Source organism: Oncorhynchus gorbuscha, linkage group LG03, assembly GCF_021184085.1.
Source record: "Oncorhynchus gorbuscha isolate QuinsamMale2020 ecotype Even-year linkage group LG03, OgorEven_v1.0, whole genome shotgun sequence".
NCBI classification, from domain to species: domain Eukaryota; kingdom Metazoa; phylum Chordata; class Actinopteri; order Salmoniformes; family Salmonidae; genus Oncorhynchus; species Oncorhynchus gorbuscha.
In genome coordinates this window covers 83,442,176-83,467,084 of record NC_060175.1, presented here as the reverse complement: position 1 = coordinate 83,467,084, position 24,909 = coordinate 83,442,176, and the positions used below count along the sequence as shown (strand labels likewise).

Here is a 24,909-nt window from a genome sequence, read left to right as displayed (position 1 = left end):
CTTTACTTGGCTCCTCGTGCCCTAGCGACTCCTTGTGGCAGGCCAGGTGCCTGCAGGGTGACCCCGGTCGCCAGTTGAACAGTGTTTGCTCCGACAAATTGGTGCGGCTGGCTTCTGGGTTTAGCTGGCGGGTGTTAAGGAGCGTGGTTAGATGGGTCATGTTTTTGAGGATGCATGACTCCACCTTTGCCTCTCCTGAGTCCGTTGGGGAGTTGCAGCAATGAGACAAGATCGAAATTGGGGGGAAAAAGGGCAGGTCATTTTTTGAAATGGTCATGTGAAATGTGATAACTAGGTCTATAGTATCCTTAATTAGCATTCAAAGAGTGAATCCATTCTTCTCTAGCCAATCTTCTGAATCATGCTTCTAACATCAGTACAGTAGCTTATCCTTCGGAGGGAGGAGGGGCAGGTACCTTTAACACATACACATGCTGGCAAGTTTCTGAGTGACAGAGAGAGCTTTGCATAGGCACTGTTGCGTTTTTTTGTTGGACTAGAAAGAAATAGCCTGGAATGTAAAATAACATTAATAACTGGTTCCCATGCTTTTAAAATAACAGTTCTGTATGGCTCACTTTCTGTATGGAATATGGATCACTTTCTGTATGGAATATGGATCACTTTCTGTATGGAATATGGATTACTTTCATTACCGGTCCCTTTTCTGTTCCTTGAAAATGTTTATTATTTTCCGGTTTTATTCCCTGAACCGGATCCAACCCCTGATTAGAAGTGAAGGTTCAGCTTTTTAACAGCATGTTACAGTACGTATATGTACAGTGGCAAGAAAAAGTATGTGAACCCTTTGGAATTACCTGGATTTATGCATAAATTGGTCATAAAATTTGATCTGATCTTCATCTAAGTCACAACAGTAGACCAACAGTCTGCTTAAACTAACAATACACAAAACATTATGCATGTCTTTATTGAACACAATGTGTAAACATTCACATTGCAGGGTGGTAAAAGTATGTGAACCCTTGGATTTAATAACTGGTTGACCCTCCTTTAGCAGCAATAACCTCAACCAAACGTTTTCTGTAGTTTTCTGCGCAACGGTCGGGAGGAATTTTGGACCATTCATCTTTACAAAACTATTTCAGTTCAGCAATATTCTCGGGATGTCTGGTGTGAACCGCTCTCTTGAGGTCATGCCACAGCATCTCAATCGGGTTGAGGTCAGGACTCTGACTGGGCCACTCCAGAAGGCGTATTTTCTTCTGTTGAAGCCATTCCGTTGTTGATTTACTTCTGTGTTTTAGGTCGTTGTCCTGTTGCATCACCCAACTTCTAATGAGTTTCAATTGACAGTCAGCCTAACATTCTCCTGCAAAATGTCTTGATAAACGTGGGAATTCACTTTTCCGTCGATGATAGCAAGCCCCGAGGCAGCAAAGCAGCCCCAAACCATGATGCTCCCTTCACCATACTTTACAGTTGGGATGAGGTTTTGATGTTGGTGTGCTGTGCATTTTTTTCTCCACACATAGTGTTGTGTGTTCCTTCCAAACACCTCAACTTTAGTTTCATCTGTCCACAGAATATTTTGGCAGTAGTGCTGTGGAACAATCAGGTACTCTACAATCAACTTCAAACGTGCAGCAAGGATTTTTTTGGACAGCAGTGGTGTCCTCCCATGAACACCATTCTTGTTTAGTGTTTTACGTATCGTAGTCTCGCCAACAGAGATGTTAGCATGTTCCAGAGATTTCTGTAAGTCTTTAGCTGACACTCTAGGATTCTTCTTAACCACATTGAGCATTCTGCGCTGTGCTCTTGAAGTCATCTTTGCAGGACAGACATTCCTAGGGAGAGTAGCAACAGTGCTTGACTTTCACCATTTATAGACAATTTTTCTTACCGTGAACCAATGAACATCAAGGCTTTTGGAGATACTTTTGTAACCCTTTCCAGCTTTATGCAAGTCAACAATTCTTAATCTTAGGTCTTCTGAGATCTCTTTTGTTCGAGGCATGGTTCACATCAGGCAATGCTTCTTGTGAATGGCAAACTCAAATTTTGTGAGTGTTTTTTATAGGGCAAGGCAGCGCTAACCAACATCTTCAATCTGGTCTCATTGATTGGACTCCAGGTTAGCTGACTCCTGACTCCAATTAACTTTTTCCAACGTACACTGTGAATGTTTAAATGATGTATTAAATATAGATAAGAAAAATACAATAATTTGTGTGTTATTAGTTTAAGCACACTATGTTTGTCTGCTGTTGTCACTTTTATGACCAATTTATGCAGAAATCCAGGTAATTCCAAAGGGTTCACATACTTTTTCTTGCCACTGTCTATCAAATGCTATAGCGAGGTATACATGTTCTTGTTTTTAGGGGCAGTAATGGATTCAGAGACCACCTCTCATGTCTGGCACTGGTTTGGATTCTTCAAGTGTAAATTATTCATTGACAATATAGAAGCTTATGGAAATTAGATTTATCAGCATCACTTGTGGCTGAAATTACCACACAGCAACAGTGGAGGTGATAGACACAGCAAGGATTTGCCAGAAACTGAAGTGTGTGTGTGTGTGTTTGTGCCAAAGGATCTGAGATTGTTTTATCCTCTGGTTTTTCTAAACTGTAGGAAAAGCATCTCAGTGCTATTGGCTTCACTACAGACCCTGGTTCGATTCCAGGCTGTGATTCACAACCGGCCGTGATTGGGGGTCCCATAGGGCGGCGCACAATTCGCCCAGCATCGTCCGGGTTAGGGTTTGGCCGGGGTAGGCTGTCATTGTAAATAAGAATTTGTTCTTAACTGACTTGCCTAGTTAAATAAAGGATAAATAAAAACAAATAAAAGTCTGTGCAGGTCTCTGTGTCTGTGACTTTGTGTGTGTGTATGCAGATTTGTTGCCCCAAGCACAGCACCTGGTCCTCTAGCCATCCTCCAAAGCACAGTCTCTCTCTCTCTTAACCTAAATCCAATGACATGGTGAAATGTTTTGTTGATTTCACATTAGTTGACAACTCAACCAAATGTAAATCAAAACTAAACATTGAACTGATGCCTGTACCCAAAGTACTACTTAAGTACTTTACACCACTGTTTACAGTATAACCAGTGGTGTAAACTACTTACGTAAAAGTAAGTAAAGTAAAGTAAAAATACTATTTAAGTAGTTTTTTGGGGGTATCTGTACTTTACTTTAATATGTATATTTTTGCCAACTTTTACTTCACTACATTCCTAAAGAAAACAATGTACTCTTTACTTCATACATTTTCCCTGACACCAAAAAGTACTCATTACATTTCGACAGGAAAATGATCCAATTCACGCACTTATCAAGAGAACATCCCTGGTCATCCCTACTGCCTCTGATCTGACGGACTCACTAAACACACATGCTTTGTTTGTAAATTATGTCTTAGTGTTGGAGTGTGCCCCTGACTATCCGTCAATATATATATTTTTTATGGTGTCATCTGGTTTGCTTAATATAAGGAATTTTAAATGGTTTATACTTTATACTTTTGATACATTTGAGCAATTCCATTTACTTTTGATACTTAAGTATATTTCAAACCAAATACTTTTGGACTCAAGTAGTGTTTTACTGGGTGACTTTCACTTTTACCTAAGTCATTTTCTATTACGGTATCTTTACTTTTACTCAAGTATGACAATTGAGTACTTTTTACACCACTGAGTATAACTGGCAAACCTATTTCCCCACAAATTCTAGTCATCATATTTTGTATTGAGTGATTAAGTATCAGTGATACCCTGTAATATACAGTACACTACATGACCAAAAGTATGTGGACACCTGATCATCGAACATCTCATTCCAAAATCATGGGCATTAATATGGAGTTGGTCCCCCCTTTGCTGCTATAACAGCCTCCACTATTCTGAAAAGGCTTTCCACTAGATGTTGGAACATTTCTGCGGGGACTTTCTTCCATTCAGCCACAAGAGCATGAGTGAGGTTGGCCACTGATATTGGGCGATAAAGCCTGGCTCGCAGTCGCCGTTTCAATTCATCCCAAATGTGTTCGATGGGGTTGAGGTCAGGGCTCTGTGCAGGCCAGTCAAGTTCTTCCATACTGATCTCGACAAACCATTTCTATATGGACATCACTTTGTGCAAGGAGGAATTGTCATGCTGACACAGGAAAGGGCCTTCCCCGAACTGTTGCCACGAAGTTAGAAACACAGAATCATCTAGAATGTCATTGTATGCTGTAGCGTTAAGATTTCCCTTCACTGGAACTAAGGGGTCTAGCCTGAACCATGAAAAACAGCCCCACACCATTATTCCTCCTCCACCAATCTTTACAGTTCACACTGTATTGGGGCAGGTAGCGTTCTCCTGGCATCTGCCAAACCTAGATTCGGACTGCCAAATGGTGAAGCGTGATTCATCACTACAGAGAACACATTTCCACTGCTCCAGAGTCCAATGGCAGAGATCTTTACACCACTCCAGCCAACGCTTGGCATTGCGCATGTGGATCTTAAGCTTGTGTGCAACTGCTCAGCCATGGAAATCCATTTCATGAAGCTCCCGACGAACAGTTATTGTGCTGACATTGCTTGCAGAGGCAGTTTGGAACTCTGTAGTGAGTGGTGCAACTGAGGACAGGGGATTTTTTACACGCTACGCACTTCAGCACTCAGCGGTCCAGTTATGTGAGCTTGTGTGGCCTACCACTTCGTGGCTGAGCCGTTGTTGCTCCAAGACGTTTCCACTCTACAATAACAGCACTTACAGTTGAAAGGGGCAGCCCTAGCAGGGCAGAAACTTTCATAACTGACCTGTTAGAAAGGTGGTATCCCATGACGGTGCCATGTTGAAAGTCACTGAGCTCTTCAGTAAGGCCATTCTACTGCCAATGTTTGTCTATGGAGATTGCCTGGCGGTGTGCTCGATGTGATACGAAGACAGGTGTGGCTGAAATAGCCAAATTCACTTTTTTTTAAGGGGTTTCCACCTACTTTTGTATATATAGTGTATGTGAATCAGTTGTCAGTAGTTAACACAGCCATAAAGTCATAAACCCTGCTTATTTTTAAAATGTCTCGTTTTAAAATCTGATTTTAAACCTAACCTTAACCCTATCCTGAAACATACTGAAAACCTTAGGCCTAATCGTATCCTTAAATTACAGGATTAAAAAGCACATTTTTCCACCCATATTTTTTTTAAACGATTATTACCCATTTTGACTTTGGTTGTGTTATCTAGTGGGAACCATTTGACTCCTCAATTGACACACCCTGACAGCTGTCACACACTTGCATGTATAGGCCTGATACAATTGAATGTAAATTGTTTTTTGGGGAGGGGGGGATAGCATGCAAGAGGAAGGTGGACATACATTGTATTTGGAAGGTATTCAGACCCTTTGACTTTTTTCCACATTTTGTTACGTTACAGCGTTATTCTAAAATTGACTAAATCGTTTTTTTCCCTCGTCAACCTACACATAATACCCCATAATGGCATTTTTTAGTATTTAGACCCTTTAGTCAGTACTTTGTTGAAGCACCTTTGGAAGCGATTACAACCTTGACTCTTCTTGGGTATGACACTACAAGCTTGGCACACCTGTACTTGGGAAGTTTCTCCCATTCTTCTCTGCAGATCCTCTCAAGCTCTGTCAGGTTGGATGGGGAGCATCGCTGCAAAGTTATTTTCAAGTCTCTCAAGAGATGTTCGATTGGGTTCAAGTCCGGGCTCTGGCTGTAACGTAATAAAATGTGGAAAAATTTAAGGGGTCTGAATACTTTCCGAATGCAATGTATCTCAGGGTGAAATGTGCAATTTGTGGTTGCACCATTTGACTGTGGAGTCAAACAATGCTTTGTCGTTGACTAATTCAGGCCACCAGATCACCCTGATGTTAAATAATGGAGTCACAGTGTGGATTCGGGTGCACTCAGTGTAGCTGCTCTGCTGTGATGCAATCACTGGTGACCTCTGCGGATTAGGTTAATCAGATCTCACAGCTTGTGTGAAATTATATTGTTCCGTTTGGAAGGATGGATCATTCAGTGGAACTTATTCTATGGAAATGATCCAGCGGCACAGCCCAAATACATTGGGGGGAAGAGATGTTATTAACACAGCCAGAAGACTCCGCATAAAAAGGCCCAACATCTTCAGGGATCATGGTACAAGTTAATCATTCTGTTGAACAGGGGATATTAATGGTGGCTTTGTGGTTCAGCAGGAGGAAACAAGAGTGGATTGATTTCAAGGTTTTATTTTTTATTCGTTTTTGCCAAATTGTCCTTTAAATTCATTGCTCACATGATGACTGTACGTACTGCAGCTGTAGATACAGGAAAAACCCTGTCCTCCTGTTTTATGTTTTACAGTACCTGACTTTCACAGACTCTGTCTTCTCAGGCATGCACGCCTAATGGCACTGACAAGGTTCTACCGTTAGTATAATATCCCTACATACAGTAGGTCTATTTGTTTTTCATGTTTTGAGATCAATGTGTGTCATGTCTTTCTGCAGGACGATTTAGTGTGGGCACCTGAGGAGCTGAATATAAACTCAGTTTGAAGCTAACTACATACACTTCTGGCTTTCCTTCTGTCAGGGGATCCCCTTTACAGTTGGTTGTTGATTAACATTGTTGTCAGAGCCGAGCCACTTTTCGGAATATGCTCCTGCATGTTGATTGGAATGCCATAAGGACAAAATGGAGGAAACAGTAACCACATCACATGTGTATTAATATAATAGAGTGCAGTTGTAGGCTTATACGGTTCCCTTGACCATCTTTAAGTTAAGGACCAGGTAAACTTCTTTAAAACAATAGTTGATGTTGTATCTGTGTATTAAAGATTAAACAAAGTTTTATCTGCAGTTCATCAAGTTATACATCTGGAGGTCGCTAGAGAGGAAATAATAGCACTGTATCAGGCCTTGTTTTATTGCTTTAGGGGGGAGGTAATAGAAAAGCATAAGTTTTTTTTTCAGAGAACCATAACAGTTTTTGCTAATTAGGTCTCTGGATAATGTATTTTCAGCCAAAGATTCATTTGACATATTTAATAGATGTCCCAATGGTTTCATTCAAAATATGTCTTGGGCCTGGTTTGTAATGCTGTACCATTCATCAACTGGGTTCGTTCTATAACTTCAAACCTTCACAGTAGATCTACAGTTCATCTCTCATGTCTTCGCAGGGAACTTTCACTCAAGCAAAGAATCCAGACAGACTAAAGTAATATAGACATGAAGCACTTTAAAATAACAAATTGTGCACTCCATGAAATAGAAATAGCTACATTTAATTTTGAATTACCACACACACTGCTTACAGCAAAAAGGAGTAATTCTCAGTAGCCAACCATTTACAGTTGCCATGGTTATGAGAGATGTCACCTCCAGCAGTGTTTCTTAGAGACCTTATGTTATATTTTCCATGTGGAGTGTGAGTTAAGACAGATATTAATTACATATATAGCAGGGAGACGTGTTGCTGCAGCCTGGCCTCAGAGCCATAAGAAATACACTTTACATATTTCTGAGCACCTCCAAGACGTACGATACCTACAGTACTAACGGTCTATTTAAATGAGACAGAAACGAAAGTAGGGAGATTGGTCGAGGAGGATGGGTGGGCATAATCTGTGACAGTCTAGCAATCCAAATGTTGCATGTTCGAGTCGCGACGGGGACAACTGTAGCATTGTAGTTAACCCTTCCCGTAACCCTTACTCTAAACTTAACCCAATTCACCTAACCTGCTACAGAAATTCACATAACCGAGGTAAATTCTCTTCTATTTATCATTTGGTGTCTCAGATAAAGACGTGCAATACTATCCTCCAAGACGTATGATAAGTTACATTATCCAATTCGTATGCTACTGTACAACCGGGTAAGAGGTATGATACTATAGGTCCTCTAATTCGTATGCTATTGTACAACCGGGTAAGAGGTATGATACTATAGGTCCTCTAATTCGTATGATATTGTACTACCGGGTAAGAGGTATGATACTATAGGTCCTCTAATTCGTATGCTATTGTACAACCGGGTAAGAGGTATGATACTATAGGTCCTCTAATTCGTATGCTATTGTACAACCGGGTAAGAGGTATGATACTATACGTCCTCTAATTCGTATGATATTGTACTACCGGGTAAGAGGTATGATACTATACGTCCTCTAATTCGTATGATATTGTACTACCGGGTAAGAGGTATGATACTATACGTCCTCTAATTCGTATGCTACTGTACAACCGGGTAAGAGGTATGATACTATAGGTCCTCTAATTCGTATGCTATTGTACAACCGGGTAAGAGGTATGATACTATAGGTCCTCTAATTCGTATGCTACTGTACAACCGGGTAAGAGGTATGATACTATAGGTCCTCTAATTCGTATGATATTGTACTACCGGGTAAGAGGTATGATACTATAGGTCCTCTAATTCGTATGATATTGTACTACCGGGTAAGAGGTATGATACTATAGGTCCTCTAATTCGTATGCTATTGTACAACCGGGTAAGAGGTATGATACTATAGGTCCTCTAATTCGTATGCTATTGTACAACCGGGTAAGAGGTATGATACTATACGTCCTCTAATTCGTATGATATTGTACTACCGGGTAAGAGGTATGATACTATACGTCCTCTAATTCGTATGATATTGTACTACCGGGTAAGAGGTATGATACTATACGTCCTCTAATTCGTATGCTACTGTACAACCGGGTAAGAGGTATGATACTATACGTCCTCTAATTCGTATGATATTGTACTACCGGGTAAGAGGTATGATACTATACGTCCTCTAATTCGTATGATATTGTACTACCGGGTAAGAGGTATGATACTATACGTCCTCTAATTCGTATGCTACTGTACAACCGGGTAAGAGGTATGATACTATAGGTCCTCTAATTCGTATGCTATTGTACAACCGGGTAAGAGGTATGATACTATAGGTCCTCTAATTCGTATGCTATTGTACAACCGGGTAAGAGGTATGATACTATACGTCCTCTAATTCGTATGATATTGTACTACCGGGTAAGAGGTATGATACTATACGTCCTCTAATTCGTATGATATTGTACTACCGGGTAAGAGGTATGATACTATACGTCCTCTAATTCGTATGCTACTGTACAACCGGGTAAGAGGTATGATACTATACGTCCTCTAATTCGTATGATATTGTACTACCGGGTAAGAGGTATGATACTATACGTCCTCTAATTCGTATGATATTGTACTACCGGGTAAGAGGTATGATACTATACGTCCTCTAATTCGTATGCTACTGTACAACCGGGTAAGAGGTATGATACTATAGGTCCTCTAATTCGTATGCTATTGTACAACCGGGTAAGAGGTATGATACTATAGGTCCTCTAATTCGTATGCTATTGTACAACCGGGTAAGAGGTATGATACTATACGTCCTCTAATTCGTATGATATTGTACTACCGGGTAAGAGGTATGATACTATACGTCCTCTAATTCGTATGATATTGTACAACCGGGTAAGAGGTATGATACTATACGTCCTCTAATTCGTATGATATTGTACTACCGGGTAAGAGGTATGATACTATACGTCCTCTAATTCGTATGATATTGTACTACCGGGTAAGAGGTATGATACTATACGTCCTCTAATTCGTATGATATTGTACAACCGGGTAAGAGGTATGATACTATACGTCCTCTAATTCGTATGATATTGTACAACCGGGTAAGAGGTATGATACTATATGTCCTCTAATTCGTATGATATTGTACAACCGGGTAAGAGGCATGATACTATACGTCCTCTAATTCGTATGCTATTGTACAACCGGGTAAGAGGTATGATACTATACGTCCTCTAATTTGTATGATATTGTACGACCGCTATTCCATTTATAATCTAACATATACTAAATGGAGTGTCACACATTTACTTACAAAGAAATATAAATTGCCCTGAGATCACGTTGGCAGTTGATGGGATCTCAAGCTTGACTGGTTTACAATGGCCTCCTGTTTGGATGTTGTTGCTATTGCACTACTGTCACAGATTGCTGGTCACAGTGAAGGGCGACAAGATGGAGGCCCCTGCCAGACAACACTCATAAATCCTGAATGACGCAGATTGAAAAGGTGATTTTCTGCTTGTCTCACATGCGGCCCTGAATCTTTATTTTGAATTTGTTGTAAACAGACACTGGTGGAGCATCTATAGAGGACTGTCAAGGCTGCACAGTGTGTGTATGTGTGTATGTGTATTTGTGTGTGTGTCGCATCATGCCATAATTGCTCTGTAATTATTTTATAATTAATAACCGTATTATGATTATGTAATTACAATGCTGTAAATTGCAGATACGGGCAGGAAACATATAATGAAAATCAATTGAGTAAGTCCTGTAAAAGTGATCACCTGTATAATTACCATATAACATCTCAAGTCAATGTCACTCTATGGTATCTGTGCAAACGTGTTGCCTCTGAATTTATGGAGACCAACAACTAAGGCCATTAGAATCTATGGAAGAACTGGGAACACGGACACAGAGTCATGTTAACGCAATCACCCAGAGAGGGTGCAAGATGGCCGATGGCGAGATGACGTGAGGCAGAAAGAAGGGCTAGATGTTCAAACTCTCACCGACATCTGTGAAATACAAGCCGAGTACACTTGATGAATGTGTACTGTGTCTTCCTGTCCTTCTTGGGCCCACACACATCGCAGCGCTTCTTCTTGTTGCTACCGGCTGCAATCCAGAATGATTAAAACACTTAGTTCAGGAATTTTACTAACATCTCTCTCACATATATGGTTACAGCAGGCCAAGGTAGGAGAGTCTGACACACATGCAACAACATCACTCACACTTACTTCTAGTATTGGAGTTGTTGGTTCTGTGGGTCGGGTGGATGGGGCACCAGTATCCTCCTCCTGAATCCTCCTCACGATGGCTGCAGAAGCTGGTGTCCTTGGGATATGTTGCCTCCCCTGGATTTGAGGTCTTACCAATGCCTTGCCCAGCTCTTCGAGAAAGAGCCGTCTCCTCTGGAGCTTACCTCTGTTCCAAACTGGGTTCAACGCCTTCCAGATAACAAACGCGTTGTACGGTGAGATGTCCAAGATGTTGAAGAATATCACAAGTGGCCAGTGCAGGGTTTTCCTTCTTTTGCAGCGGTAGCCAGTCACCAGCTTGTCTAAATTGTCCACCGCTCCTTTTGTGGCATTTTAATCCATTATGATTTCTGGTTTTTGATGTTCCTGGCCACAGATTCTCCCATCCCTATGGAGTGTACTCACGAGTACCACATTTTTTCCTTTCTTTGGCACGTAGGACACTAGGGACGTGTCGGCCGTGAACACAAACTTAGAGGAATTGATAAGCCTGTTCCGTGTATTTAATAGCTGAGGTGGGAGCTCTGGCTTGTTTTTTCGTACTCTTCCTACCATCATCAGCTTCCTCTGGAGGAGCTTGTGCAAAGTAAAAAAGTTATTGGATGTGATGTTGTGGCCACGGAGTCCCTGTGTCACATCCAGGACAACCTGCATCCTTTGGTTCTTCTCAGGTGCTCCTCCATCTGGCTTTCCCATATACAATTGCAAGTTACATGCATATGATAAAGCAGCATCACAGGCAGCCCAGATCTTGATTCCATATTTTGCTGGTTTAGACAGTACGTACTGCCTGAAGGGGCAGCGCCCCCTAAATGGCATAAGCTGCTCCTTCAACAGTAACATTGGGTCCAGGGTTGTAAAAAAGGGGAAGGCGGTCTAACCACTTGTCCCACACTGACCTGATTGCAGCTAGCTGGTCTCTCTGCCGCCGAGCTGGTCTGGTGTCTCGGTTATCGAAGAGGATAATCCTGGAAATAATGTGGAGGTTTTCCAGAGACATTGTTGCACTGAAAAGTTCTCTGCCAGCTTCTGCATCCCACAGGGATTCTGTAGATTCCCCATTGGATCTGAAAACACCTGCAAGGACAAGAACCCCAAAGTATGCATGTAAAATGAGTTTGGCCCATCGCTCTCCAAAAACACACCTTCCCACCAAATTAGTGCAGTGCAGAATGATTTTTGGGATGGTGTCTGGGATGAACAGTTTAAAAGAAGACATTATGTTCTGCACATGAGTAATGTAAATGTAAATGTAACCCCCATCCTCGTTGACCCTGGTTGCATCCTTATCACATTGGCAGCCATGCCTGGTAGCTCATTCCTCTGCAAGAAGACCATTCCATTTTTTTATTATTATTATTATTTTTACATATTTCTCCTCCTGCAGGCTACTGATGAGCTGGTTACTGTCGAGCTGGTACTGGGGCTGGCTGAGGGTCAATCTCATCCTCTTCTTCCATCTCACTGTCAAACTCCGAACTGAAAGAGACATGATCCTCATATTTGGAAAATTCTTCATCTTCCAAAGTGGAAGACGCTCCTTCCACACCAGCTTCTCTCTCTGCAGAAATGATTTCTAAGGCCCTCTGAGCAGAGATTATTTTTTCCACACTGATTGATTGTGGTAAGGAGCCACACATGCAAAGCTATTTATTTGTTGTCTCTCCCTCAATTTGCACCTAGCTGGAGTATGGGAAAATACTGACATGTTTACAATGTATTGAAAGAATGTATTGTAATAACATTGTGCAGGTTTGCACAAGACATTGTGTAGTTTCACACACTACAAAGGGTAAAGAGTGTGAGAAAAGCAGGAGACAGGCAGACAGGTTATTGGTGCTATGTTAAAACAGCAGGCCCAGGGAGGAGGAAGACAGAGTGAAGGCACACAGCAAAGTTTTTTTCAAATGTTTACCTGTTTTCACCTACAGACACACTTTTCCACATTTTTATTACCCTCGGGTCCAGTGGACCTGAACACCACAGTTGTAATATAAATGTGTAGGGAAATGCACAGTGTGCACTCAGTGAAAATGTGTTATTTTACATGTTCTACATAGAACATTTGCAAGGCCAATAAGTCTCAGTTTGAAAACATTATTAATTGTCAAATGTTTTTTTAGTAAAAATTGAAAATGGGTCCCACAGACCCGAACACCACACAAGGGTTAATGCCGATGATTTTACATTTACATTTACATTTAATGCCGATGATTTTGGAATGAGATGTTTGACAAGCAGATGTCCACATACTTTTGGTCATGTATTGTAGTTTAGCAAGCTGGCTAGTTAGTTAGATGAGTTGATAACGTTAGCTAACAGTCGCTAACCACAAACAGGACTCTTGGTGATGATAACTACACTGAACAAAAATATAAACAATATATAATGTGTTGGTCCCATGTTTCATGAACTGAAATAAAAGATCCCAGAAATGTTCCAAATGCAAAAAAAGCTTATTTCTCTCAAATGTTGTGCACAATCCATCCAACTGACACGTGTGGCAGATCAAGAAGTTGATTAAAAAAAGCATGATCATTATACAGGTGCACCTTGTGCTGGGGACAATAAAAGGCCACTCTAAAATGTGCAGTTTTGTCACACAACACAATGCCACAGATGTCTCAAGTTGAGGGAGTGTGCAATTGGCATGCCGACTGCATGAATGTCCAGAGTTGTTGCCAGAGAATTGAATGTTCATTTCTCTACCATAAGCCACCTCCAACATCATCACAACCGTAGACCATGTGTAACCACACCACTCTAGGACCTCCACATCCAGCTTCTTCACCTGCGGGATCATCTGAGACCAGCCACCCGGACAGCTGATGAAACTGTGGGTTTGCACAACCGAAGAATTTCTGCACAGACTGTCAGAAACAGCCTCAGGGATGTTCATCTGCGTGCACATCGTCCTCACCAGGGTCTTGACCTGACTGCAGTTCTGTATCGTAACCAACTTCAGTGGGCATATACTCACCTTCTATGGCCACTGGCACGCTGGAGAAGTGTGATCTTCATGGATTAATTCCGGTTTCCACCGTACTGGCATATGGCAGACAGTGTGTAATGTGTCGTGAGGGCGAGCGGGTTTGCTGATGTCAACGATGTGAACTGAGTGTCCCATGGTGGCAGTGGGGTTGTGGTATGGGCAGGCATAAGCTACGGACAACGAACACAAATTGCATGGCAATTTGAATGCACAAAGATACCGTGACGAGATCCTGCGGCCCAGTGTCGTGCCCTTCATCCACCGCCATCACCTCATGTTTCAGCATGATAGTGTACGGCCCCATGTCACAAGGATCTGTACACAATTCCTGGAAGCTGAACATGTCCCAGTTCATCCATGGCCTGCATACTCACCAGACATGTCACCCATTGAGCATGTTTGGGATGCACTGGATCAAAGTGTATGACAGCGTGTTCCAGTTCCCGCCAACATCTAGCAACTTCGCACTGCCATTGAAGAGGAGCAATATTCCACAGGTCACAATCAACAGCCTGATCAAGGAGATGTGTGGTGCTGTATGAGGCAAATGGTGGTCACACCAGATACTGACTGGTTTTCTGATCCACGCCCCTACTTTTTAGGTATCTGTGACCAACTGATGCATAACTGTATTCCCAATCACCTGAAATACATACATTTGGGTCTAATGAATTTATTTCAATTGACTGATTTCCTTATATGAATTGTAACTCAGTAAAATCTTTGAAATTGTTGCATGTTGCGTTCATATTTTTGTTCAGTGTACTTTATTTAACAGGCTAGGTTGGAGGATTATAGTCACATTAATGTTATACAGCAATAAAAAGCTAGCTTGTAAACATCTACAAAGAACTTAGGTAGCTACACCAAAGACACAGCTCAAAGTGCATGGCAAAATATTAGCCTAACTGACATTTCTTACTATTATTTCTGCCGACCAAGACCACACTCCGAAAGCTTGAAAATACACAGCAGCCACTCAAAACGGTTTTGAGCGGCAACAAATCTGTCCAATTAGCTAATTCGCGTTTCCATACACCAACTTCTTTTCAGCCTCCCACTTCTGTTGACACGCCCACTTCCAGACACTCCTGTTTGCAGTTTCCCATGACTCCTCGGAATATCACGACAACGAAGTTCTTTGCGACAGATTTTTCTGTTTTGAGTTGATAGCGGAAAATTGCAAGACTAGCAAGTTAGCCTGTATTCTTTGTGGATAGCTGGAGGTTGCTAACGGTTGCCGATAACTTAACATTTAATGGTTTATTTTTTCTACGTTTTGGATAACCTTTTATCATGGATGTAGGCGAGCTACTGAATTATCAGGTAACGTTCGTTAGTGAGACATATCCTTAGTGTTTGCTGCAATTGTTGACTAGCTTGCAAAATAAACGTTTAAGCCACCGCCATTGTCTTTGACCATAACCACATTGGCTAGCGAACAGGCTAACATGATTGCTAGTTAGCTAATAAACCAAGTTTACTAGCTAAGTTAAGGATGTGACAGATTAAAAAGATGGCAAGTTAGTCTTGCTACTTTGCTAACTAACGTTAGCTAGCCAACTCTTCTGTTGTAACTAGTTTGATAAACTCTTGCCTAGTTCGGCTGTATTAGCTAGCTAGCTAGGTAAAGCAGTGTCCCTCTCATGGAATATAATTTGAGCATCAAATATAAAAACTAACATTATGTTATAGGAATCAAGTACTATGTACATTTGACGATGAATGCATTTTAATTTTCTCTTCGCTTAGATACATTGCAAAGCCATATGACCTTCCTGTTTTGATGTACCTGCTTAACATGTGTTAATGCTCATTGTAGCCTGACAGGGGGGCAAAACGTCTACGGGCTGGTGATGATGATGATGATGACCCCAGAAACAAAAAGGCTGGCAGAGAACTGGCCAGACACCTGGAGGGAGATGACAGTGAAGATCCGAGTGGTGATAGGAAGAGAATACTGGAGAAACTCATGGATGATGATGAGGACGCAGATGACCAAGAGGTGGGAAAAGCTTAAGTGACATGATAATGCATGCATACATAGCTTAATGTGCTGATCTTGTTCCTAAAATACTTTTATGTTGTCTTGGTAACACTTTTCACTAAAGGGCACTCTTTTTTTTTTTGCAATTATACAGGGTGAACCAGTGGATGAGAGTTCAGTGAAGAAAATGATCTTGACCTTTGAAAAAAGGTCCTACAAGAATCAAGAGCTGAGGATAAAGTTCCCAGACACCCCAGGAAGGTAAAGTTAATGAGAGGGAAGCGTTTTTCCTGAGTTCAGCTATACATTAAATATTATTGCTTAATAAGTTATCAATCTATGTATGGTTATTTTTTTTATTTTACCTTTATTTAACCAAGCAAGTCAGTTAAGAACACATTCTTATTTTCAATGACGGCCTGGGAACAGTGGGTTAACTGCCTGTTCAGGGGCAGAACGACAGATTTGTACCTTGTCAGCTCAGGGGTTTGAACTTGCAACCTTCCGGTTACTAGTCCAACGCTCTAACCGCTAGGCTACGCTGCCGCCCCGTAAGGGTAAATTGACTTGCTGCTTCAATAACATGACATTGCATTCAACAAGACAGGACTTAATTTCCATGTACGACATATTTTATTACTCCACTGTCCAGGTTCATGGAAACAGAGCTGGATTTGAATGACATCATCCAGGAGATGCATGTCATAGCCACCATGCCTGATCTCTACCACCTGTTGGTAGAGCTCAATGCTGTCCATTCCCTGCTGGGCTTACTCAGCCATGAGAACACAGATATCCTTTCCTTCAAAGATGGCTTACTAAGCATCCTTCACTCTTTAATTCAGTTAATGTACCTGTATTTATGTTATTCTATGCATTTGACTGAACCCAGGATAAACTGAAAAAATCCTTAGCCTTTCCTACATATAGCCATTGCAGTGGTTGATTTGTTACAAGAGCTGACAGACATCGACACACTTCATGAAAGTGAGGAGGGGGCTGAAGTACTCATAGACTCTTTGGTGAGTCCAGTTTGTTTGTAAACAATCAATGCATGCATTTTGGTTCTGGCATTTTCTTATTTCTCATGCATCCACAACCATATTGTTGCTGATTATAATGATCTCAATAGAAAAAGCACATTCAATCCCAGCTAATGGCCATAGTTAAAATAGTCTATTTTAGCCCTCCCTTTGCACTCACTTTGACAGCAGCAAAGTCATTGGCCATTTTCTGGGAAAGGTTGAGTGCCCCGTCATAAAGTCTGCTGACATTTAAAAAGTCCATGGAGGCAAAGGTGAAATCGCTCTGGTCTTACACGACTTATAAATTAGCAGTGGAAATGAGGCATGAGCCTTTAATGTTGTCACACACGACACAGTATCCCATAATCCTGTGATGACAACCTGTGTATTTTTCTAACTGTAGCTGGAGGGACAGGTTGTGGCCCTTCTGGTGCAGAACATGGAGAGGCTGGATGAGCAGGTGAAGGAGGAAGCTGATGGAGTCTACAACACGTTAGGTAAGCCGCACTGCACAATGTGTACATGATTGGACAAAATATGGGGATTATTTATCTTCGTAAAATGTCATTTGGGCTCAGTACTTCTTGTGTTTTTATGGCGTATATCAAGGCCGCTCTCCAGGCTTGAATAAGTATTTTGTCTGCCTCCTGGTTGGGGCCTACAGGCTCATGTCCTCAGGATGGTGTCTGTTCAGTTGGAATTAGTGATAAAGGCTTCCTTCTCCTCCAGCAGGTCTCTCTTTCTGTGTGTTTCTCACTCATTGACTCTCTCCATCTCTCCCACTACTTCTCTCTCCCCTCTCTCTCTCGCTATTTTTTCCATTGGGCTTTTGCCGCCTTTCTGCTGAATGAGTGAGGTGTCTCAGATGGTTTTATAATGCAAATATTAGCAAAGGTATCTGAGACCTCAATACTTCTCAGGAGGTGCTGTCATAATTTGATAGTCCCATATTCACCTCTCTCTTCTCTCCATCAGCCATCATTGAGAACATGGCAGAGTTCAGGCCTGGCCTGTGCACAGAAGCAGCTCAGCAAGGACTCATGCAGTGGTTGCTGAAAAGAATCAAGGTCAGGCTATAACTGAAGATGACACATTCCATTGGTTATTGAGGCCGTATGTAGTCTGCGTCAATATGTCTGGTTGAAATGTCTGTTATAGAACTATACCTACAGTATGGTGTATATAGGCTTTCAATTGCTCATGCTGTCACAGATTTTGTCATGTTATCACTGATTTTGCCCCTCTCTCTTTCAGGCAAAGATTCCTTTCGATGCTAACAAGCTGTACTGCAGTGAAGTCTTGGCTATCTTGCTTCAAAACAATGACAGTACGTTTCCAGCCCTTTTCTCTGTAGTTGCTGTACAATGTGATGAAAATGGTTTTCAGCTAATGTATTCAGCCGTAGAGGTGATTGTTGTGGCTGTGGACCAAAATAGTAGAGTATCATGACCGGTTAAAGTATACTATTTGTCTGAGTGGCTGGGTCTAGAAGACCTTGGAGTGCTGCAGGACGACAGACATGCACCATGTCCAGATCAGTAATGGACTGGGATACATTGATATTCTTTTTGAGTTCTATCTCATTTTCCTCTGTTCCCCTCTGAGTGAGTTTAGTTACCTGGGTTGGTTGTGCTGTGTTGCATATAGCAGCTCAAGAGCTGGATCGATTCATCTTCTCCCTTGGTTTTTATCACCATGTTTTTCAATGTTTATGCGCCATACTCCTTCAACAGTTCGTCTCTCTCTCCTTCCATTTCTCTATCTCTCTCCCTCTTTCTCCTTTCCACTCCCTGCATCCTCCTCTTCTATTTTTCCTCTCCTCCCACCTCTTCTCTCTCACTCTACTTCCAGGCACCAGGGAGCTCTTGGGGGAGCTGGATGGAATTGACGTGTTACTGCAGCAGCTCTCTGTAAGCCTGTCTTATCACATGTTCTACTGCTTCTCCTAGGCTTGTGCAATATACCCTATACCGGAGTATTTTGAAGTAATATATAATAATAATAATATATGCCATTTAGCAGACGCTTTTATCCAAAGCGACTTACAGTCATGTGTGCATACATTCTACGTATGGGTGGTCCCGGGAATCGAACCCACTACCCTGGCGTTACAAGCGCCATGCTCTACCAACTGAGCTACAGAACTGACTGTATGATTTTCAATACCTTGTCCCCCCCAAAAAGTATTATTATTTATAAAAATTGTATTAACAAAAATTCAAATGAGCATGTCACATGGTATGTTTGTTTTTCAAAGAGCACATGGAGTAAACGTAATGTGACAATCCAATGTTGAGCAGCACAAAAGAGCTAAACACAGCTAAACACATTATAACTCTAAGTTAACGATCTTCGATGTGCCAAATACATTTTCTCCAGCTCAGTGTTACAGCTATGCATTTGGTTTACTAACTTCAAATCAAAGTTAATTTGTCACGTGTGCCGAATACAACCGGTGTAGACGTCACTGTGAAATGCTTACTTACAGGCTCTAACCAATAGTGCTAGCTATAGGTGGCTAGCTTGCAAGATTAAGCTTCTTGGTTACAGCAGAGACAATCAAACTCCTCCTGGATTAAGTGTGAGTAGCCTTTTGAGATAGCTAGTTGTATAATTTCATGAGCTGTGTTGTCTGACTTTGCATTTAGTTTATGTTCGCTTGTTAGCATTTAACTAGCATCCGCAATATCTTCCAACATACAAAAAAAATGTTTGGTAGAAATAGTGCCGGTAATACCATATCCCCCAGTATGGTACAGGAACGGTATGGAAATCTTGATACCGCCCAACCCTAGCTCCTCCTCTCTCTCTCTGATTCATCCATGTCTCAAACTCACCTCACACTGTTGAAGTTTCAGCAGATCATAAGAACTGTACAGTCGTGGCCAAAAGTTTTGAGAATGACACAAATATTAATTTCCACAAAGTTTGCTGCTTCAATGTCTTTTTAGATATTTTTGTCAGATGTTACTATGGAATGATGAAGTATAATTACAAGAATTTCATAAGTATCAAAGGATTTTAATGACAATTACATGAAGTTGATGCAAAGAGTCAATATTTGCAGTGTTGACCCTTTTTGTTTTCAAGACCTCTGCAATCCACCCTGGCATGCTATTAAATAACTTCTGGGCCACATCCTGACTGATGGCAGCCCATACAGCATTGCATAATCAATGCTTGGAGTTTGTCAGAATTTGTGGGTTTTTGTTTGTCCACCCGCCTCTTGAGGATTGAATACAAGTTCTCATTGGGATTAAGGTCTGGGGAGTTTCCTGGCCATGGACTCAAAATATCAATGTTTTTTCCCCGAATCACTTAGTTATCACTTTTTCCTTATGGCAAGGTGCGCCATCATGCTAGAAAAGGCATTGTTCATCACCAAACTGTTCCTGGATGGTTGGGAGAAGTTGCTCTCAGAGGATGTGTTGGTGCCGTTCTTTATTCATGGCTGTGTTCTTAGGCAAAAAATCCCTTGGCTGAGCAGCAACCCCACACATTAATGGTCTCAGGATGCTTTACTGTTAGCATGACACAAGACTGATGGTAGCACTCACCTTGTCTTCTCCGGACAAGCTTTTTTCTGGATGCCCCAAACAATCGGAAAGGGGATTCGTCAGAGAAGATGACTTTACCCCAGTCCTCAGCAGTCCAATCCCTGTACCTTTTGCAGAATATCAGTCTGTCCCTGATGTTTTTCCTGGATAGAAGTGGCTTCTTTGCTGCCCTTATTGATACCAGGCCATCCTCAAAGTCTTTGCCTCACTGTGTGTGCAGATGCACTCACACCTGCTTGCTGACATTCCTGAGCAAGCTCTGTACTGGTGGTGCCCCGATCCTGCAGCTGAATCAACTTTAGGAGACAGTCCTGGTGCTTGCTGGACTTTCTTGGGCGTCCTGAACCCTTCTTCACAACAATTAAACCGCTCTCCTTGAAGTTCTTGATGATCCGATAAATGGTTGATTTAGGTGAAATCTTACTGGCAACAATATCCTTGCCTGTGAATCCCTTTTTATGCAAAGCAATGATGACGGCATGTGTTTCCTTGCAGGTAACCATAGTTGACAGAGGAAGATCACTGATTCCAAGCACCGCCCTCCTTTTGAAGCTTCCAGTCTGTTATTCGAAATCAATCAGCATGACAGAGTGATCTCCAGCCTTGTCCTCGTCAACACTCACACCTGTGTTAAAGAGAGAGTCACTGACATGATGTCAGCTGGTCCTTTTGTGGCAGGGCTGAAATGCAGTGGAAATGTTTTTGGGGGATTCAGTTCATTTGCATGGCAAATAGGGACTTTGCAATTAATTGCAATTCATCTGATCACTCTTCATAACATTCTGGAGTATATGCAAATTGCCATCATACAAACTGAGGCAGCAGACATTGAAAATTAATATTTGTGTCATTCTCAACTTTTGGCCACGACTGTATGTCCTCCTTGTTCACATCATGCTGAGCGATTAGTGCTTTTTGAGGTCGCTTCGGGATTGGTTTGAATATTTAAAATATAATTGCAGTAAATGTATTATGAAATAATGACATAAAAATATATATTTTAGAGCTTTTTAATGGAAAAATAATGAACATCCAATTGCCAAAACATTGGGGGAAAAATCCACATTGAGGACATCAATAGAAATGCAGGAAATACTTATGAAATAATGCACTATTTCAGTTGTGTATATTACTTAGTTTTTGATTGATGAGTTTATTTTTCATTCCTTAAAGGCATCATCTCATCTCTGCTCAGGCAGTAGCAGCCAGCCAGACAACGTTATCTCTGTGCTCCCCATACTGTACTGTCTTTAGTCATCCTATCTAGCTAAACTAGCCTGTCTAGAGGCGTCCGTTTGTGCACTTATTATGGCTATTTTGTGACGTCTTGGACTTCGGTAAGGGCGTTTTGGGCTGTTCGGGAACACATTTTTTTCCCCCTTGAGGCAAGCTGAAGTCGGTTGCCGAAGTCTACACCCCTTTTGTCGGTGATTGATCAGTACGGATTCTTAATTATATTATAATTATTATCCAACTACTTTGCTTTATCTTGGCCAGGTCGCAATTGTAAATGAGAACTTGTTCTCAACTTGCCTACCTGGTGAAATCAAATAAATAAAAAATAGTCGAGAAATATTGAACTGAAGTCTTTGTTAGATGTAAAATTGCGCAACTAAGATTTCCTCAGCAAACCACGTTAACATTTTTCTTGCGTTATTTGAGATTAATTCTGACTATTTTGAGGAAGTGTATACTGGCTACGGCGACTCAAAATGGACAAACAGCACTATTGCCACTTTTTTCCATTTCAAAATCTTCAAGCGAAGAGGATTGTAAGGGAGGAGGCGAGCACACTCGTTCTGTTCGCCACTCAGCAAGGCGCCAGCCGAACTAAAGCGGTCTAAACCATGCCGACCGCTTAAGTATTCTGCAGAGCTGTCTGGTAAAATCATTTGACTAGTTCATCAAAGTCTCTATCCGTGTCTTTCGTTGTGTACATTCCTCTCTCGTGCAGTCTGTGGTCTATGTTTATCTAACCTAACGTAGCAGGTGTAAAAGTATATCCATCTCTGTCCTAGCCGGAAAGAACTAAATGACTTAAATGTAATGTAATGTAACAGGCGCAATGGATTTTGGTCATTGTGGTTAATTGCAACATTTATGCCCTGAACTTCTAGGAATATTTGCTTCAGCCCAGCATCCCACAGTTCTTGACTTAATTTCTCTCTAGAGACAGGGTGTGTTGGGCTCACAAAAACAGCCTTTTGGCTAATTATTATACTATTTGATATATTCAAGGCCTGTAGTAATAATGATGTCTGACGCAAATGAATAAGACTTAGAAGTGTAACTTGATTTTAGACAGATTTTCTGCTGTGCTTTGTAAGTCTCTTCACTCTGTTGGCGATGCTGGTTGCAAGCTTTTAGTATGTCCTTAGTTCTCAGGGCACTATACAGCATTGCACCTAAAATGCATTTGGTTGAATACTGGTCTATGTGAGGTGTTCCATACACACCCCAAAATGATTTCCAGTTAAACTGTTGAAACTCATCATTTCAACTGAATTTACCAGCATCACAGTTGATAGACAGAAGTATGGGTGTCATTCTCCTTCAGGTATTCAAACGCCACAACCCAGCCACAGCGGAGGAGCAGGAGATGATGGAGAACCTGTTTGATGCCATGTGCTCCTGTCTGATGCTGGCTGCCAACCGGGATCGCTTCCTCAGGGGAGAGGGTCTGCAGCTCATGAACCTCATGCTTAGGTAAAGACCCAGATGTTTAACACCTCCTGAAGAAATGAGTCTCCACACACAGCTGAGTTTTGATGTTTCAATAATTTAATGTCCTAAGCTTTTCAGCTAAAACAAATCATCATCCAAGTACCTCAATGGGGGCCGAATGTAGAGACTGACAGTTCCCCGGCTTGGCTGTAGTCCTTTTCTAATTTCAACCCTCCTTTCGATTCACACAGGTCACTGGTGATCTGATATCATTACGCAGTAGGGATATATGTAAATTGACATCTTTGAACTCAACTTTTGTTTGCTGTTTAGGCTGTCAGAGGGCGCACCATGAACCCCAGGGTTGAGTGATGTCTTTGTTTTTGCACAGCATGTCTCTGGCTCTGCTCAGCTGCCAGTCCAATCAATCAGTCGACAGAGCGCTGCAGCACCACGACGGGACCTTAAAGAGCAATAAAGAGACATTACATGTATTTATGAAACCCTCCGTGCCCAAGCTCTAATCATCATGACGACGCCTGGCAGGCAGACCGATTTAAAACCAAAATCGATATCTAATTCTAGCGATGCAAAACCCGCTTTTAAATCATCCACAGAAGGCTCTCAGAATAGGTTATCTAGAGAGCAACACGTAACTCTCTCTTTTTACTTCTCTTGAGATTCACAGAATCATAAGTTCTGCACCTCTGCTTCAATAGTTTTCTCTATTTTTGTAGAGGTTAGGATTTATCAAGAGGTTTGCAATATGAGCTTAGGAACACGGTTGAAGGCATCTTTATAATTGTCTCTATCTAAATTCTTAACTTTAACTTTGTTGAAAAAATTACTTCCTCATAAGCTTCTTAAAGGACTGCAAGTTGCAAGGGACTCCTTGTAGCTTGGTTACATACCTTTGGTAATGTAGTGTACTTTATGTGGACACCTGCTTGTCAAACATCTCATTCCAAAATCATGGGAATTAATATAGAGTTGGTCCCCCCATTGCTGCTATAACAGCCTCCATTCTTCTGGGAAGACTTTCCACTAGACGTTGGAACATTGTTGCGGGGACCTGCTTCCATTCAGCAATGAGTATTACTGAGGTTGGGCGATTAGGCCTGGCTCACAGTCGGCATTCCAATTCATCCCAAAGGTGTTTAATGTGGTTGAGGTCAGGGCTCTGTGCAACCATGAAAAACAGCCCTAGATCATTATTCCTCCTCCACCAAACTTTACAGTTTGCTCTATGCGTTAAGACAGTTAGCGTTCTCCTTGCATCCACCAAACCAAGATTAGTCTGTCTGACTGCCAGATGGTGAATCGTGATTCATCACTCCAGAGAATGCGTTTCCACTACTCCAGAGTCCAATGGTGGCGAGCTTTACACACTCCAGCCGACACTTGGCATTGCTCATGGTGATCTTAGGCTTGTGTGTGCCTGCTCCACCGTGGAAATCCATTTCATGAAGCCCCTGACGAACAGATCGTGTGCTGGCGTTACTTCCAGAAGCAGTTTGGAACTCGATAGTGAGTGTTGCAACCGAGGACAGACGATTTTTACGCGCTTCAGCACTCTGTGGTCCCATTCTGTGGGCTTGTGTGACCTACCACTTCGAGGCTGAGCCGATGTTGCTCCTCAACTTGTCTACTTCACAATAACAGTACTTACATTTGCCCGGGGCAGCTCTTGCAGGGCTGAAGTTTGACGAACTGACTTGTTTGAAAGGTGGCATCCTATGATAGAACCACGTTGAAAGTCACTGAGCTCTTCAGTAAGTCCATTCTGCAACCAA

The 24,909-nt window shown here is 41.7% G+C and overlaps 1 protein-coding gene and 1 pseudogene across 1 annotated transcript in view; one reads left to right on the top strand and one right to left on the bottom strand.

Annotated features, from left to right (window-relative positions):
* Positions 1-10,273: 10,273 nt before the first annotated feature.
* Positions 10,274-13,912, bottom strand: LOC124017730 (annotated as a pseudogene).
* A 1,103-nt stretch (positions 13,913-15,015) lies between these two features.
* The window catches only part of LOC124032071 (beta-catenin-like protein 1), a 34,704-nt gene continuing 24,810 nt past the window's right edge, over positions 15,016-24,909 (top strand). Inside the window, exons 1-10 of the mRNA XM_046344123.1 lie at positions 15,016-15,209; positions 15,706-15,888; positions 16,025-16,131; positions 16,523-16,662; positions 16,795-16,892; positions 17,299-17,392; positions 17,871-17,962; positions 18,150-18,222; positions 18,747-18,805; positions 23,010-23,158. Coding sequence (XP_046200079.1) covers positions 15,180-15,209; positions 15,706-15,888; positions 16,025-16,131; positions 16,523-16,662; positions 16,795-16,892; positions 17,299-17,392; positions 17,871-17,962; positions 18,150-18,222; positions 18,747-18,805; positions 23,010-23,158 — 1,025 coding nt within the window. The 5' untranslated portion in view covers positions 15,016-15,179. The remainder of the gene's footprint in view (positions 15,210-15,705; positions 15,889-16,024; positions 16,132-16,522; positions 16,663-16,794; positions 16,893-17,298; positions 17,393-17,870; positions 17,963-18,149; positions 18,223-18,746; positions 18,806-23,009; positions 23,159-24,909) is intronic.